Below are 16,806 nucleotides of genomic sequence, written 5' to 3'. Positions count from 1 at the left end.
AAATAGAACACTTTCTGATGTCTTTATTAAAGGAAGTAAAAGGAGAGTGTTTAATACTTGCATTTGGTTACCATCTCAGAGTAACATTCATCATTCTTTTGGGGGTTTTTGTGCACATGTGTTTATTATTAGGCATTATAAGCATATAATTTAACGAGTAGAATTTTCCTGAACTACATCAATTATTTATTATTGGCCAGAGGTTATTAAATGTAGACGGAAAATGGCTTTTGATTAAAGCTACCTATGGATATCACTATATCCTATCCAGTCCAATACTGTTCACTCTGCTCCCTGCTGAGAAACAATTTTAACTTTTTATCACAATAACTGAATGGTCTTTTGTCAAATGTAACAAATCATATAAAGGACAGCTCTCGAAAGCTGACATGAGACTGATTATTTGCAGTTGTAGAAGGGTACTAAAATGAAAATATGAGTTAAATGACATTTCTCTTAAAACTATGCTTGACTCTCCGTATAGAGAAAGAGGAATGTGAAATGAGTGAAATAGAAATTTGGTCTAGTTCAGTTCTAGAAAACCAAATCTGTTGTAGTTAATTGCAAGAGAGCAATTTGTAAATATTAAAGCACTGGTCAAGGTTTGAAATTAATTGTTTTAATAATAATATTGGTATCCATTATTATTGGTTTTTGTTGATGTTATTCTTTATGCTTTGATATTGCTATGGTAACCAAGAGGGTTTTTTCTTTTTCCTTTACAGAAGGTGAGGAGACTGGAGTGATGGATAGCCTGTTGGAGGCCTTGCAGTCAGGTGCGGCTTTTCGAGACCGAAGGAAAAGGACACCAAGGTCCAGAGGTGAATATTCTATTTTAGATTTTATTTTCTAGAGAAAGTTAAAAGCAATATGGGTCCAGTGCTCTAGAATTTAGATACTGTCAGATTTAATTCGTTAGTACAATGAATTTTCAGGGATGTTCAGACTGTTGCTTATGTCAATAAGACTGGAAATTAATGTACTGAACTTATTATAGCCAGATCATTATGACAAGACTTTTCAATACAGCCAAATGTACTTTTAACTTTTTAGGGTTAATAGCTGTATGGGGGAAGCGACAGTTCTCTTGCTCCATAAGTGAGTCTGAGTCAAATTATTTCTCTGGTATATAACTGTCATTTATTCCAAGAAATACCTAACTCGTAATTCTTAAATTCCTAAACTTCTGCTGTGTCATGTTATAATATTCTGGTAGCTTTCAAACAGGTGTTTTATTTCCATTGTTTCTTTGCTTTTGCAGACACACCACAAAATCTCAGTCCAACCACACAGCGGCCTGTGCTGAAAGCTTGTAACCATGGTAATGAACCATATTCATGAATTGCATGCACTTCTTAGCTTAGCTTATGTAGTTGAACTGTGCTTTCAAGACTGCTGTAATTTTTTTTTCACTTTTGTACATTAATGGTGTACTATACCATATTGGAACTTGCTTTTTAAGAATCATCTGAATATTACAACCTGAAAACTATACTTACTGATTCCTCTGCAGAGCTCTTCTATCTTTTGTGGGATTTTTATTTATTTAAATTTTGATTATGTTTTTAAATTGTAGTACTTTTAAAATCCTTTAGAATCATTATGCAAGTTTTTTAGGGTTTATGGAATTGTAATAGAAAGCAGAGATTGTGTAACGTTTCAAGTGTTAGTTACTAAGTGCCTATTATACTGAATCTGAGAACTTTTGGCATTCATTCTGTGTTTCTTTGTCTTGGTTTTCTTGGTGCTATAGCTGGAATGGCTTAAGCTATTGTTTATTAGTATTAATTCAAAAGGAGTGTTGACTCAACAAGGTTATAGTAAATATTTATTTGTAAACTGCTGAACTATCTCGCTATCAGTAGGACTTGTTCTTGCAAGTTACAGTGCAGGTGTGGGTGCCTGTTAGCTTTGTTAGACAGTCAGTCTACAGAATATTGCTATATTGGCTGTGTTTTAATTAAGCTTGAGGAGTCCAGAGTGACTCAGTTGCTCATGACTAGTGGTCTCAGGAAAAAGTTTATATCTGTAGTCCTTCTGTTAAAGAGAAAGTTGAATAATGGGGGGAAAAAGATCTTCTTTCTTAGTTTTTAAAGCAGATTGCACTATTTTTTAATATTTATATGCACTGCGGGTTTTATGGAGCAGATGTCATAAAATTGATTATATTAATTTTACCTCATGTGTAAGTGTTTATTTCTCTAAGTGAGTGTAGCAAAAAAAACCCCAAACCTGTTCAATTTGTCAAATAAAAACAAAATTGAAGAAAATAGGGCTGAAAGGACAGTTTGTCGATAATTACAGAAATTGGATCAAAGAGAAATCAAGTATATTTGACAGGTACTTGTCTAGCACATAACATATTGATATTTAAGTAATGACTATAGAGCACATCTGAATTTATCCTGTAAGTGGTTTTGCTTGTAAGAGCATTCATATTGGATACTGCTCTTATTGGATACTGCTCATATTGGATACTGCTCTTACTGTTCTTATCAGCACATTCCATCTAGGTAGCTGTCTGTAGACAGACTTGTAGGTTCCAGTTTTCAAACTTAACTGCCTTTGGTCAAACATGATGGCCATGTTTCAGATTAAAAAACAAAACAACAAAAAAAACCCACTCACACTCACCAAAATTTTAATGCTGAAAAATCTTAGTCTAAACAATAGATGGATTTGTACATCAGATGGATATAATTTGGTGCTAAAGTTTGAAGTTCAGATATCTAATTTGGAGAGAAGAGTAAAAGTAAACTCTTGAATCTTTTGTTGTTTTTACCAAAGTCAGTTTTTCCATAGAGCATTTTGAGAAAGTCTCATTCTAAGACATTTTAAAATTAATTCAATGTTTCTTTCACTTGTCTTGTTGGTTGAGAAACAGGCTAGTACAGATCTGAGCTTGATTTTAAGGAATGAGCATGTTTTTGATTTGTTGACACTTGTCACAATGTCTATGTGTTACATCTTACTATCTTGAGCCAAATAGAGTACCAAACCTGGTGTAGATTAGGGTGAGTTCAGAGCCTTTTTTTCCTATTTAGTAAAAGCATATGGTCATTTAAGTTACATACTGTCTAGAATGAATGCTAGACTCTGAATGTCAGAGTCAATTTCGGATAATAATAATAATAATAACCTTAAAAAAGTTAATGTGGGCCATAAAAATAGGAATTATAATGATAAAGTTTCTTTAATTTTCTGAGTTCAACAATGTATGTCAGTATTGTTCTCTGTATCATTTTTTTCTTGCACTTTATATCTGATGCTCAATAGCCTGTTCTTTCTATCTATATGTGTATAATAAGTGATAAATGCTCTATACAATGGTCTGTTATGTATATACCATACAAGCAAGAAGTCCATGACTTCAGAAAAACTGGAATATGTTTTTAGACAGAAGTATTGGCTAGGTTATTCCTAATTTGCTATTTTCTTTCCCACCCTTAAATTTCAAATGGATGCCAAATTTTATATCATAGGAAAAAAACCCACTGTCTTACTGTAAAGCTAAAATATGTGGAGATTGCTGAAAGTCCTTAAGTACCATTTCTAGCGCTTTCCATGTTTGCTTCTGTACTGGTTTTGGCTGTTTCAGTTGGCTGGTTACTGGTTTGGTTACTGTTTATTCTGCTGAGACTGACAGATTCATTTATAGTAGATATATTATATTACTGCACACTGCAAATTCATACCTAGGATTCATCATACAGTCAAAAAGAATTACAAGCCATGACTTGAAATGGCTGTCCTGAATCCTTTAGAGTGGAGTAATCTCTGTTGGGCAGGTGCCATCAAGTTCTAACTAATCTCTTCTGTTTCAAAACATAACCAACCAAATTAAAAAAAGTGTAGTTTCATCTTTCTGATTAAAGATATTTCTCTTACAAAAGTGGAAACCAAATCAGATCCAAGCATAAATAGTGTTATAACCCCAAGCTGGCAATTAAGTGCCTTGCAGCCACACAGTCTGTCTTCCCTGGTGGGATGGAAATAGGTAAAGCTCATGGGCTGAGGAAAGAACAGTGTAATAATAATAATAATAATAATAATAATAATAATAATAATAATAATAATATTGAGGAGGAGGAGTAAAAGGTAGAGGGAGGGAGAGGAATGAAACACAAGAGAAACAAATGATGCACAATACAATTGCTCACTGCTGTGGGCCAATGCTGAGCCAGTCTCTTCCTAGCAATCAACATCTCCTGACCAACTTCCTCAGTTTTCATGCTGAGCCTGATGCCATGTGGAATGGAGAATCCCTTTGGCCAGTTCAGGCCAGCTGTCCCAGCTGTGCTGCCCCCCAGTTTATTGTGCCTCTTCCCACTGAGCACGGCACATGCAGAACATGTGAACATCCCAGAGCATGGGATCCTGACAATTCTTGACTTAGGCACTGCTGAGCAACAGCTAAAACATTGGTATGTTATCAACATTCTTCATAGACTCAGTTCAAAACAGAGCACTGTACCAACTACTAGGAAGGGAATTAACTCTATCCCACACAAACACAGGACAGGAAACTGGTTCCATGTCTCATGAGGCATGACGAGGGAGAGAAATATAGCCTGAATATTTCTTTCTCCACAGCTGTCATATAAATGGAAGCAGGAAGGAAATTTTTCTAACCATTGCCAGTGTCACCCTCAGTACAATGCTACACAAGGTATCAAACTAGCATTTGCTTTTCAGTCTTAGCCAAACCCTGTAAAACAAAATAATACAGAGAAGCAAGCCAACCCTGCTCAGGTCTAGAACTGGGAACTGGAATTGTTTCCTGTAACTAAATAGACTACTTAAGAAAAAAAAAAAGAGAAATAATAAATTTAGTGAAATGCTGGCTAATGTGTGAGCTGTTTTTCTCTTCATGATCTGTTGAGCTCCCCTGAAATCTCTGGTAGTGTTCAGCTGATATTTCTAGTTAAAAAAGAGTGCTTGTTCTCATGCTACATTCCATGGTAGCCGAATGTGTATTTTTTTATTTTCAATCCTACTGCTTTCTTCTGTTTTTGAACAGATTGCCTCTTTCTAACCTGATATGTGTTTAAAAAAACATGTACTTAAAAAAAGATTGGATGTGGCACTTCGTGCTATGGTTTAGTTGAGGTGTTAGGGCATGGGTTGGATTCAATGATCTTGAAAGGCTCTTCCAACTTTGTGATTCTGTGATATGTAGGTTTTGTCAAGTTTAAATCTGCTCTATTTTTGTGACCAGAATTACCAGTTGTATTTTTAATGCTTGTGACAAAGCCCATCAAGTCACAATATTTCTTGTGGAGAAAAATTCCTGCTGCATAACTAACAGAAGTAATATACATTAAGAATTGCCAAGTCTTGGAAGTGTTTTAATGCCGTAAGAATGCAAGTACTATACACTAGATTTTAGTGGATATAGATACGATTGGTATATTTTATTCCCGTTCATAGTGGTTTTTATTTTTAAATTACCTACTGAATTACATCTATGTGCAAAACTATGTGTTAATGTTACAGTTTGCTTTAACTGCAAAGGACCATGGACTGCAGTAAATATTGTGGTACATTCTTTTGCTGTAATTCCAATTCAGAGCACTGTTTGACACAAGCAAAGTATTAGTACAGTTTTAGTGGTGTGCTTAGGATTCAATAGCATCTAATAGAGGAGCTCTTTTATTTTATTTAGGAAGCAGAAGAAAGCACGTAATTTTCAGCAATCAGGATGTTGCACATTAGAAGATCTTCTCAAGCAGCTAATAGCTATGACTGATCTGTTTTTCAGTTATTTACAACAAGAGTCAAGGCATATTTGCAGCTTGTATGTTTACTTCAAGCTACTGAAGTCCAGATACATGGAGCAGCATATCCAAGGCAGGGCAGAGCCCACTGCAGCACAGAAAGCTGCATTATTCACTAAGTTTTTGGTCAGGTTTTGCAGCCTGCATCAACTTCTCTGCTGCTATGGCTACGCATTTATTTGCTGTAGCATTAGCCAAGCTAATGCTACCTGAATTGCATGAATACAAATTTGAGATGCAGCTTTGATTGCATATAAACACATACCTCAAATGCAGCAGAAAGAGTTTATCTTTACAAGTTGATCATATTAAAATGTTGTGAGTAAAGAAAAGCTATAATAAAATGCAAGCAAAAAAATACAGATTGCTTTTTGAGACTGCAGAGGTTGAAAGAAATCTTTATGTCACAATCAGTAATTGCGTTGTGGACAACATTTCTAAAGGTGACTAAAAGGTCTTGTTTCTATATTGAGATCAAACTTCTATTGTAAGAGATGGTTGTAATTATTATAGCTTTTTGTTCAGTAAATCTATACACAATAGAATAATTTTCATGTCACATCTAGTCTGAAGCATTTTAAAGACTTCTGTTAAATAAAACCCTTATATAGTAAAGTCATTCTCTCCCAATTAAGCATAAAGAAACCCTTTTTTCATGTGTGTTCGGTTCTTTTCATCTCATATTTATAATAGAACTGTCATCTGATAGTCATATTAATGTCTCTGCTACCTTATTTTTGACAAGCAAAGCTGACAGTGAGCTCAAGCTCATCTTAGTTCTTGAAACTGTGTGACCACATAGAGGTCATTTTTATTCCATCATTGTATGTGACAGCAAGCTATGATTGGCATTTCAACCTAATTTTTCCTTAACTCTGTGTATGTGGTTGTCTTTTCCTCAACTGTATGTAGTGAACATTAGGAAGTACCTAATAGTGAAGGAGCTACCCATGAAGATAACTTTTTCCCCAGAACATGTTGGCAGTAAAGGCACCCTCTTGAGCATTAGCAGTCCTTCACAGTAGATACTGCTTTCAAGGCATTGTGCATGTTTAGCCATGTGATCGCAAAACATCAGTACCTCTGGTGGAGAAAATTTTTGTTAAGCTTTGTGAAGTTTTACTCAATAGACAAGTTTTCTCAGTAGTAGACATGGAATAACTGTAGGCACTGTTATGAAAGGAAAACATTTAATAGGATTTCTATTAAAAATGGTTCTCAGATGTTGCCATTTTAAGACCAAACCTTCACTTCAATATTGACTTCATAGGTCAAGTAAAATTGCTGCTTATTCTAACAGAAATAATTCCCCTGGAACCATCCACACTGTTTATAATAGTTTTTTTCCTAGAGCATACTGCAGAGTTCAAAGGAACTGACCATAAAAGTCAATTTTGCATGTGTGGAAAGAAAAAATAATATCCAGACAAGGAAAGTGAATTTACACATTTTTATTTCTGTCATTAGAAGTATTTCTCCATCGCTGCAGTTGAAAACACATATCATCACAAAAATATCCCTGAAGAATTTAATTCCAAAATATCTAGGAAAAAGATTATTTTGATGCAGTTTTTAGCAGTTTCTCACACTCATAATTTAATGTTAGAATGAAGAAAATTTCCTACTCAGAAAGGATGGCAGCCAGCAAGAAGAGTTTAGAATGGAAAATGAGAATTTGGGGGGGGGGGGGGGGGGAGGCCTTTTCTAACAAAAGGTTCTTTGAAATAAAGACTGAGATGGAGAGGTATAAACCACTCATTTATTGAAACATTTATTTATTTTAAAGTGCCAAATACTGAAAAAGGGTTGGAGACTTCCAAGAGTGGTAAAGAGTACTTCAAATTAGTAGGAATTGCATATTATTACTGTGAAAATACTGATCTAGACAGAAAAAAATGTTATCTTGCCCTTAGTATAAGCTAAACGCACACTGGCAACCTGTATTTAGAAAGATGAGGAGGAATTGTAATCCTATAAAAATGTCTGTATTTTATTAAAGTCTTGTGAGATTTCCCTTATCAACTCTTATGAGTGAGGTTGCATGCATATCCTTCACCCTGTGTCTTATCATATAGCATTATATCTGAACATAATGTAGACAAAAAGTAGAACCCAAGCTTTTTTCAGAGTAAAAATTTTAAGTACTACCCTGAGACAAGGTGGACCTTATCATGTGACCCTTTGAAGATGTCAAATTAGACACTCAGAAGAGCTAATTGCTTTTGTAAATATTTTGCCAGTGTTCATTGGTGCTAGTTGAATAAGATCACAGCTCTCAAGGGAGGCGAGGACACGTTCTGCAAGATAAGAACAGTAGCAAAGAGGTGACATTTGAAAGCAGTGACACTGTATATTCCATAATTGCACATACCATAAATGTCAGCTTCATAATTGCCTAGGTAGGTAACCGGATTTCCAAAAGCTACAGCAGGCAAGTTATATATTCAAATCAGTCAGCTGAACATTTATCAGTGGAAAATCTTAAATCTACAAAGGGAGCTGTAAATTACCAGCAATTTACCCATATTTGTCTTTTCATATTTTAGTCACACAGAACTTCCCATTCAAAAACAATTACCAAGTTGATAGGTATAGCAAAGAGATTCTGTCACTTCTCAGAGCACTTTTCAAGTCTCTTCCATATTTGTTAAACAAGATTTTAGGTATAAATTTACCAGTCTGTTTCACTTCTGTTTTCTGAATGTTAAGAACAAATAGTATCTAAACTTCTGCCTCATTCTTCAGAGGCTTTTAGAAATTTCATCTGAGTAGCAGATTTGCTGAACAACAGCCATAAAGCTCTTGATATTGTGGGTTTTTAAAAATAGCTAGATAGATATACACACATATGTTTTCTTAAAGGGGTTATCTTTCATAAAGAAACCACAAATAAACCACAAGTGAAATATTAGGTAGGAAATTTTCATCAGCTAGATATTAAAAATGAGTTTTCACTGGGGACAAAATCTGAGATCCTAACAGAGTATGATTCCTGACCTGAGTTTGTTCTGTGACTCCAGTGATGTCTGATTAATGCAACATTATTTAGTCAGTCAGAATTCAAAAGATTTAGAGAAAGCACCAAATATTTTTCATTAAATTCTTCAAGCACTTTTCTTAAGTCATCTATTTTTGCCATGTAAGTGAATGTGTTCTATTAATGTTCTGGGATATTTTCCTCCTTTGGGAGAATTTTGTTCATTCTTTTTCCTAAGTGGTCGCTGTAACAGAACAAAAATGTTGTGTAGAAATACTGGAGTTACTCTGCAAAGGTGCAAACATGCAGAGAAAACAAGGCTATCTTTAACTTCTCCCTTTTGTTGGGTGGGAACACTTGGAAAATTTACTTTCAAGTTTTTGAATACTCTAAAGGGAAATTGGCAGTTCAGCTGTATCAGAATTAGTGCTTGTGCCTGTAAGTTGCTTGATAAATCCAGTATCTTGTTTCATTCAAAAAATAGATTAATCTTGTGTATTTCCACCACACATACCTAAGGCAATATCTGCATCAATCACCCAGAAAAATAATCTGAATCCTCAGAAGGCGTAAATAAAAAATAATCAGAATCCTTTTGGTGGCTCAAACCTGGAGATCATGAGTGATAAAGGAAGGAAATACAGGAGTCAAATGCAGCTCTTGCTTGAATGTCAGGAGGAAAGATGGTAGCCAGGCTTCCACTGAATGATATGGAATAGTGTGAGCAAGTTACAAATCCAAGATGGGAAGCTGCAGTTCAAGTAATTTAGGGAAAGAATATTTGGATTTTGGAAGATACTGGGCAAATCAATCTATTCCCTTTCAGCATGAACAACTGTGAAGTAGATTGGATAATGCTTATCCTTAGCATTATAATCTTTTGCTTTAAAAAAAAAAGCCAACAACTTTTTAAAGCAAAATTGTTTTAACCAGACAGAAAAACTATGTGAAGTCTATACAACTTCCTAGATGATTTTACTTCCTGGAGGATAACTAATGTGTAGATTCTTTCTGTGACAGACTGTAACTGTCTAGTTAGTAGCATAGTCTTTTTGTTACAATAGTTTGTCATGATGTCTTCAAAAGAAGACTTTGTTTGTAATGGTGATGGTCTTTATTTCCATGGGAGAAAGAGTTTTCATCATGCTTTTTTTGTCTCCTGATATTATCTAACTCCATATACCAGAGAAATAAAAGAAATGCTGTTTTCTGACCCTGTAAGCTTGACCATATTTGCCATAGGTGTTAAAAAATCTAAAGAATAGGATTTGGAAAACTAAGAGTGAATTTATTCTACACTATTCAAGCTTGCAGTTCTTGATATTTTTCCGTCCTTGTAGCATAGCAAAATGATAAAATAAGAAATTGAAAAGATAACATCAGGACTCCTTAGTGTCATAAACAGGGAAATGGAATGAAATCTCAGCAGATTTTCAGCACAGACAAATAATTATTCCAGAGGTATTTCTTTTTATCTGTTTTCTTAGGCTTTAAGCCTGTTTCCTTGTATTTGAAAAGAGATGAGTGTACATGGTGCATTATAATACAGTGCACATAAAAATACTTGAATTGGCTCTAGACAGTCTACTTTGTGTACTTGAGGCAGGATAGCTTCTAGGTCAGGAACAAATTTGGATATCACAGCCCAGTTTGGGGGGTTCAGAAGATATTTGGACATGTGTGTACTATACCTAATTGAGCTATGCAGTTTCAGAAGCATATCCAAGAATGTGGCAGGAATCATTACCATCCATCCCCATCCATTACGATTATTTGAATCAGTAGACTCACTAACATTTGTTATTTATAGTGGCACTCTGTGAGCAGAGGGGCTAATGAACAGAAGGGAACTTTCCAGGGATATAGAAAACATGGTTTAAATCCTCTCCTTGAGGGAACAATATATCTTGATGAACCAGGGTTAAACACAGCTGAGTGAGAGCTTTCATTACTCAGTTTAACTTTGGCACCTAGGTTTTACTGGTCTTTTAGCTTGGTAACTAAATTTATTTACAACAGAAGAAATTCATATCAGAGTTGTGTACCTTAGCTTAAAGGCAGCTGTTTGAGTTACTACAGTTACATATTAGCCAGAAAAATAACTTTTAAAGGTGGTGATCTTCCCAGTGTTTTCTCTAGGCTCTAGAGAAGGGATCAGAATATAAAACCTATTAATACATAATGGCTTCTGCTTCTTTTATAGCTTTGTATAAGGTTGGTACTTTCTGATTTTGGTTTTTTTTTGCTGTAGTCATAATTACATTTGGTGATTTTTTTTCAATGTTGCCTTATTTTCAAAAGCAGAGACTAATCCCCAAATATTCTCAATTCCTTGCCAAAATTGCTTTTTTTTCAGTGCATAAGCACAAAAACATTTATCTGGGGACATATTTCAGTGGGTGCATTTTATTGCTGTCATTACCAGGCAAGGGAGACTAAATATATATTTTTTCTTCCTATGCTTTAAAATGTAAATATCTCCTTTGATCCATCTTTTCCATGATAAAGTGAACTTTATGGTATCTAATCTTTCACTCTGCCATCAGTAGCTCAAAAGCTCTGAGTCAATCTAATGCTTCCAAATCTGCTGAGTAACTCATATGAACACGATGCCAAATTAGGTAATTAGGCTGAGGGAGGAGCTTGTGGAGGATATTGTTTTGGTCAGTATTTATAAAGTGAGATAACATTAAATGACAGCTATGTCAAAATAAATGCTAGAAGCTAATAGAGTGCCCCATCTTTTCCTCTGATCCTAAACTTGCGGAGGTGAGTGGGAAGTGGCTTTGGTTTTGGGTTGCTTGGGTTTTTATAGAATCATTAAGGTTGAAAAAGACCTCCAACAACATTAAGTTCAACCTTTGATCGAACACCATCATGTCAACTGAAGAATGGCAGTACGTGCCACATCCAGTAATCTCTTGAACACTACCAAAGATGGTGGTCCTACGACCTCCCTGGGTAGCCCATGTCACAGTCTTGCCACCCATTCAGTGAAGATTTTCTTCCTGGTGTCCATCCTAAAGCTACCCTTGTGCAACTTGAGGCTGTGTCCTCTTGTCCTGTTGCTGATTGCCTGGGAAAAGAGACCAGCTTCCACCTTGCTGAAGGTGATAGAGTTGTAGAGAGTGATAAAGTCTACCCTGAGCCTCCTTTTGCTCAGGATAAACAACCTCAGCTCCATTGCCCTTCTCTGGACATGCTCCAGCACTTCAATGTCTTTCTGCCAGTGAGGGACCCATAAACAATCAGAGGACTTGATTGCCTCACCAGTGCTGAGTACAGGGGGACAATCAGTGCCCTGGTCCTGCTGGCCTCACCATTGTTGACACAGGCCAAGATACCATTGGCCTTCTTGGCCACCTGGGCACACACTGGATCATGTTCAGTTGCTGTCAACCATCACCCCCAGGGCCTTTTCCACTTGGCTTTCCAGCCACATTACCTCCAGCCTGTAGTGCTGCAAGGGGTTGTTATCGTTATCCAGGTGCAGGACCCACCAGTTGGCCTTGTTGAACTTCATACAATTGGCCTCAGTCCATTGATCCAGCTTGTTCAGATCCTTCTGCAGAGCCTTCCTGACCTCCAGCAGATCAACACTTCTGCCCAGCTCAGTGTCATCTGCAAACTGACTGAGACTGCACTTCATGCCCTCATCCAGATCATCATTAAGGATGTTAAACAGGACTGGTCCCCATGCTGAGCCCAGGGGAACACTGCTAGCAACTGGCTGCCAGCTGGGTTTAGTTCCTTTCTCCACCACTCTCTGGGCCTGACCATCCAGACAGCAAAGACTGTACCCTCTCTAAGCCATGGTCTGTCATCTTCTCCAGTAGAATGGTGTAGGAGACAGTGTTGAAGGTCTTACTGAAGTCTGTGTAGACTACATTCGCAGCCTTTCATCAGTCGCCTGGGTGATGAAAGGAGATCAGGTTAGTCAAGCAGGACCTGCCTTTCCTAAACCTGTGTTGGCTGGGCCTGATGCCCTGGTTGTCCTGTACATGCCATGTGATGGCACTCAAGATAATCTGTTCTATAACCTTCCCCAGCACCAAAGTCAGGCTGCCAGGCCTGTAGTTTACAGGATTCTCCTTCCCACCCGTCTGGTAGATGGGTGAAATTTGTCACAATTTGCATTGTTTGGTTCTTAAACTGAGATCTCCAGGCTCTCTTTACAGACATCTACAATTGCATTGAAAGGTAGAATCAAAGCACTAAACTCATGAAGTGCTTTATAACGTTAATTACTCTGGTAAATCAGAGTAATCAGAGTTTTTAGCTGACCTCCAAAATTAATCTATGTATTTAGTCTCTTGAAGAGATGAAATACCTCATAAATAGATGCACAGTTTAGAGTGTTTAGGCTCCTCATAGTGGCTAGAGAGAGGCATATACCCATCCTATACAGGAGTTAGTCTATGTAAATTGTTAATAATTGATGACTTCATGCCTCCAATTTAAAGTGCTTGAGGCTGAGAGACCTGATAAGGATTGTTCATGTTTTAGTTCTCTGTCTCTGTGTATAATAAAGTTAATAAAACAGGACACAGCACACTCAGTACTGCAAATGAAACAATAACTTGAATAGCTGAATAGCTGCTCTTTAAGTTCATATTCTGTCCTAGGCAATGAATGATACAAGTGCTTCTGAGGGGCAAAAAAAAATTTAATTCTCTTACATGCATGCATACAAAATTTACATTAACTTTGGATAGCTAACTTTGTTATGCTTCCGAATTCTAGTATTTTGATACTCGTCTCTTTTCCTTTACTATACAGTATGCTTGTGTAATTTGTGTTACACTGCTATAATAGTATTTTTTTTATCTACTCATGCTTTATTTAACTGGATTAAAAGTAAATAGATCAGTAGTGTGGCTTTAAGTTATGCAGCCTTCCTCGAATGCGAGGTGAGTTCTTAATTTCAGCATAAAGAGTAAATGAGGATTGATGTTTGAGTACCTGCAAACTCTGTTTTGGCCATTCAACACAGAATAAAAAGTACTTTGCTATCAGGTAATCCCTAGTTTTATAATTGTACTGTAGATGGTAGTCTTCCCCTTTCTCTAAGAAATATAAAATCATTTTAATTCTGTGTGATCCATCATCAGGCAACTACTCAAAAAAGTAACATTCTTAAATGCTCTCAAATGTCCAGTAGCAAAAATAAATGAAGGGCAGAGTGCATTAAGGGATTTCCAGTTGTGTCTCACAGGGCAGAGAAAACTGCTGTGAGAGAGCTCCTGGGATAGCTCCTACCCTTGCTGCCTTTAGCAATAGCTTTCTGACTAATCAGTCTCTGAGCTTACCCCAGTGCTTTAAGTCTGTTCTTTCTCTGTTGCCAGCTGCTGACTGAAAACAGGACACAGCCAATTACTCTCCGCTGAGCTTACCCAGTCTCTGTTTATCCACCTAACAGCAGTTGCTCTGAGATCATTTTATTGAAAACTTGTTATGTAGTGAGATCTGCTATTATAAAATCTTGTATTTGTTTCAGTGGGGTCAAAAATACAGGAATCTTACAGTCTAAGATTGGATTATATTATTTGGAATAGTTGCTTCCTATGGGACAGAAAACAAAGCGCGCTGAAGTGGAATTAATTTCTTCCTTTTCCACATTCCAATGCCCATCAAATAGAAAAAGGGTTATCTTTAATATTAGAAGTTAAAAAATAAACTGTTAATGACTTTTTAATTGTAGATACAACTGGCTATATCCTAATTTCTTGCTTTAGGTTCTGATCTTCCTTTGCAGATCTTTTTTCTTCCTTTCTATTCACATCAGAAACCATGTGAATGATGCCTAATGATAGATTTTCTTGTCCCCAACCACATCTTGTAGCATCTTTAATCTAACCCATCTTTATTACTCATTTATCAGTCCTATAGAACATTAGAACGTTCAACAGAACCACTTAACTCTAGTTTCTAAAACATTTTACTCCTATTTCATTCTGTAACTGCAGGTTTAGCTTAATAAAAAGGGCATTTTTGACCTGTGCCAATAAACTATAAAATGTACTGTGGTCTAAAAATGAGAATATTACTTATTATAGAAGTCTTTTGCACTCACATTAAGAATAAAGCTTTGGTGAAATTGTGCATGTTGAAGGAGCTGATCAACCAGAAAGTCTGCAAAACACCTTCAGTTGACGTTTTCTGGGAAAGCAGTAGTAACACAAAATGTACTTTTATTATTTTTCTAGTAACTGAAAGTCCAAAGCCATGCATTAAAAAAAGGTATGTCCTAGCTGCTTAAAGCTAAATGAGAGACAGGTCAACAATAACTTACAATAATGTGCTGTCAAAAAGTCATAAAATATTTTAAAATTAAATAGCCATACAGTTTACATCCTTTTAAAGTTCTGAGGTAAAGGTGATGGGATGGGATTCAAACATCATATGCTTAGATCTCCCCTCCAAAACTGGGTGGGACTCAGAATCTGGTTTTGCTCAGATATTGCTACAAGATGCTCTTTAAGATCTACTAGCTCTGGGGTTGCACCGTGCAGTCAAAGAAGATTTTCTTCATCTGTACTTCTACAATGCCAGTGCATTGAGTAGTTGCAGGGTATTTTTTTCTTATACATAGTACCTCTTTGCTTTAATTTAGCCCATTTGAAAAAAAGTCACCAAACAAACAGGCGTTGCTTCTTATTTTTAGTTTAAAAATCTTTATACCCTTAGCCTGCACTGACATAGTGAAAGTTATTTCAATGTTTGCATTACAGTAATACATTTCTGCAAGTGATAAGAAAACTTACTTGGTCAAGAACACTTTTTAACAAAAGTGCTAGCTGTATTTCATATGGAAATAAAGTTTGACTAAAATTAATCTACCAGCACCTGGCTTTTTCAAAGCTAAACTAAACAAGTTAGGGAGAATCACAGGAAAATATGAGAAATGGGAAAGTTTTTCTTAAGCTGCCAGTGTGCTTGCTAGTGAAGAGCGCACTGCCTTATGTTCTTGGCTTCAATTGCAGATTTCAGCTTTAATTTTTTTAGTTATTAATGTAGAATTCTCTTTACATCAAATTGTCTACCTTCAAAAACTAAGTTGAGTGCAATAAAATTTTATAATCTGTTAGTTTTCTTGGAATATGGTGAACAAGCTAGTGTAGAAGTCTACTTCATGGTGCTTTGTATTTGGAAAACAGTGCTGCAGCATTGCTGTCCTAAACAAGATTTTCAGATTTTGGAGCTAATGATATACTGTGTACACTTACATGAGGTATACTGATGAGAAAAATATATTGCTCTTGAAGTGTTTTCTTGTGATGAAGCTGCTTCTCTCCAGTATTAAGTTCTGCTGCATATATTTGGACAAACAGAGTTAGGTAGTTTTCACACTGCATAATACTAAAAGTATCATAATTGGTATTTCAATGTCTTTTAACATGTTCGTATTTGGTGTATCACAGACATTAAATTTGAGCTTTGAGATTATGCCATTTTCAGTACATATTGAATTCCTTCCCGTTTGATGAAAGTAACATACTCTAACAGATGTTTTACCTGTTGTCTTTGAGGAGTTACTTAACTTTGAGGTATATGAGCAGTGCTGGGTTTGATGTTTAGTTCTTAAACTTGCATAGAAGTGGGTATGTGGGAGTGAACAAATTCACCCAAGAAAGCTGAAATATCTTTCAATTTACTCAGTAAATCAGTCCAGGCTTATTAAGTCAGCCTAAGAATAGAACTTCTATCAGCTAAACTTTCCACTGGGATTTATGATTGGAGTGCATATAATAACTCATTACTGATCAATGCACCAGAGATGCTTTGCTGTATTGTGTATTCATGGGAAGTATCTGTACTCGTTTTCCATTTTACATTTTTGTAAATAAAATCCCATTAATTATTAACAAAAAATTGAGTCAACCTTGAAACTCCCTGGATCACAGTGCATCAATCAAACAGAAGCAGTGATTTTTCTGGGAATTTTTTATTTTTCAAAATAGGTTTCCAATTAATAGTACTTACTTCTTCCTTGTTGGCAAATTACATTTTCAGCGGTTTAAGGAAACAAGAAATAGTGCTGTCTAACCGATA

The 16,806-nt window shown here is 36.0% G+C and overlaps 1 protein-coding gene across 1 annotated transcript in view; it reads left to right on the top strand.

Annotated features, from left to right (window-relative positions):
* The window catches only part of DIAPH3 (diaphanous related formin 3), a 212,171-nt gene that overhangs the window by 155,410 nt on the left and 39,955 nt on the right, over nucleotides 1–16,806 (top strand). The window contains exons 26-27 of the mRNA XM_071448410.1: nucleotides 726–821; nucleotides 1,262–1,321. Coding sequence (XP_071304511.1) covers nucleotides 726–821; nucleotides 1,262–1,321 — 156 coding nt within the window. The remainder of the gene's footprint in view (nucleotides 1–725; nucleotides 822–1,261; nucleotides 1,322–16,806) is intronic.

The sequence above is a fragment of the Agelaius tricolor genome, unplaced genomic scaffold (assembly GCF_023055355.1).
Source record: "Agelaius tricolor isolate 1412-34295 unplaced genomic scaffold, bAgeTri1.0.p SCAF_26, whole genome shotgun sequence".
In the NCBI taxonomy this organism is placed as follows: domain Eukaryota; kingdom Metazoa; phylum Chordata; class Aves; order Passeriformes; family Icteridae; genus Agelaius; species Agelaius tricolor.
This window is presented reverse-complemented; position numbering and strand designations above follow the sequence as displayed.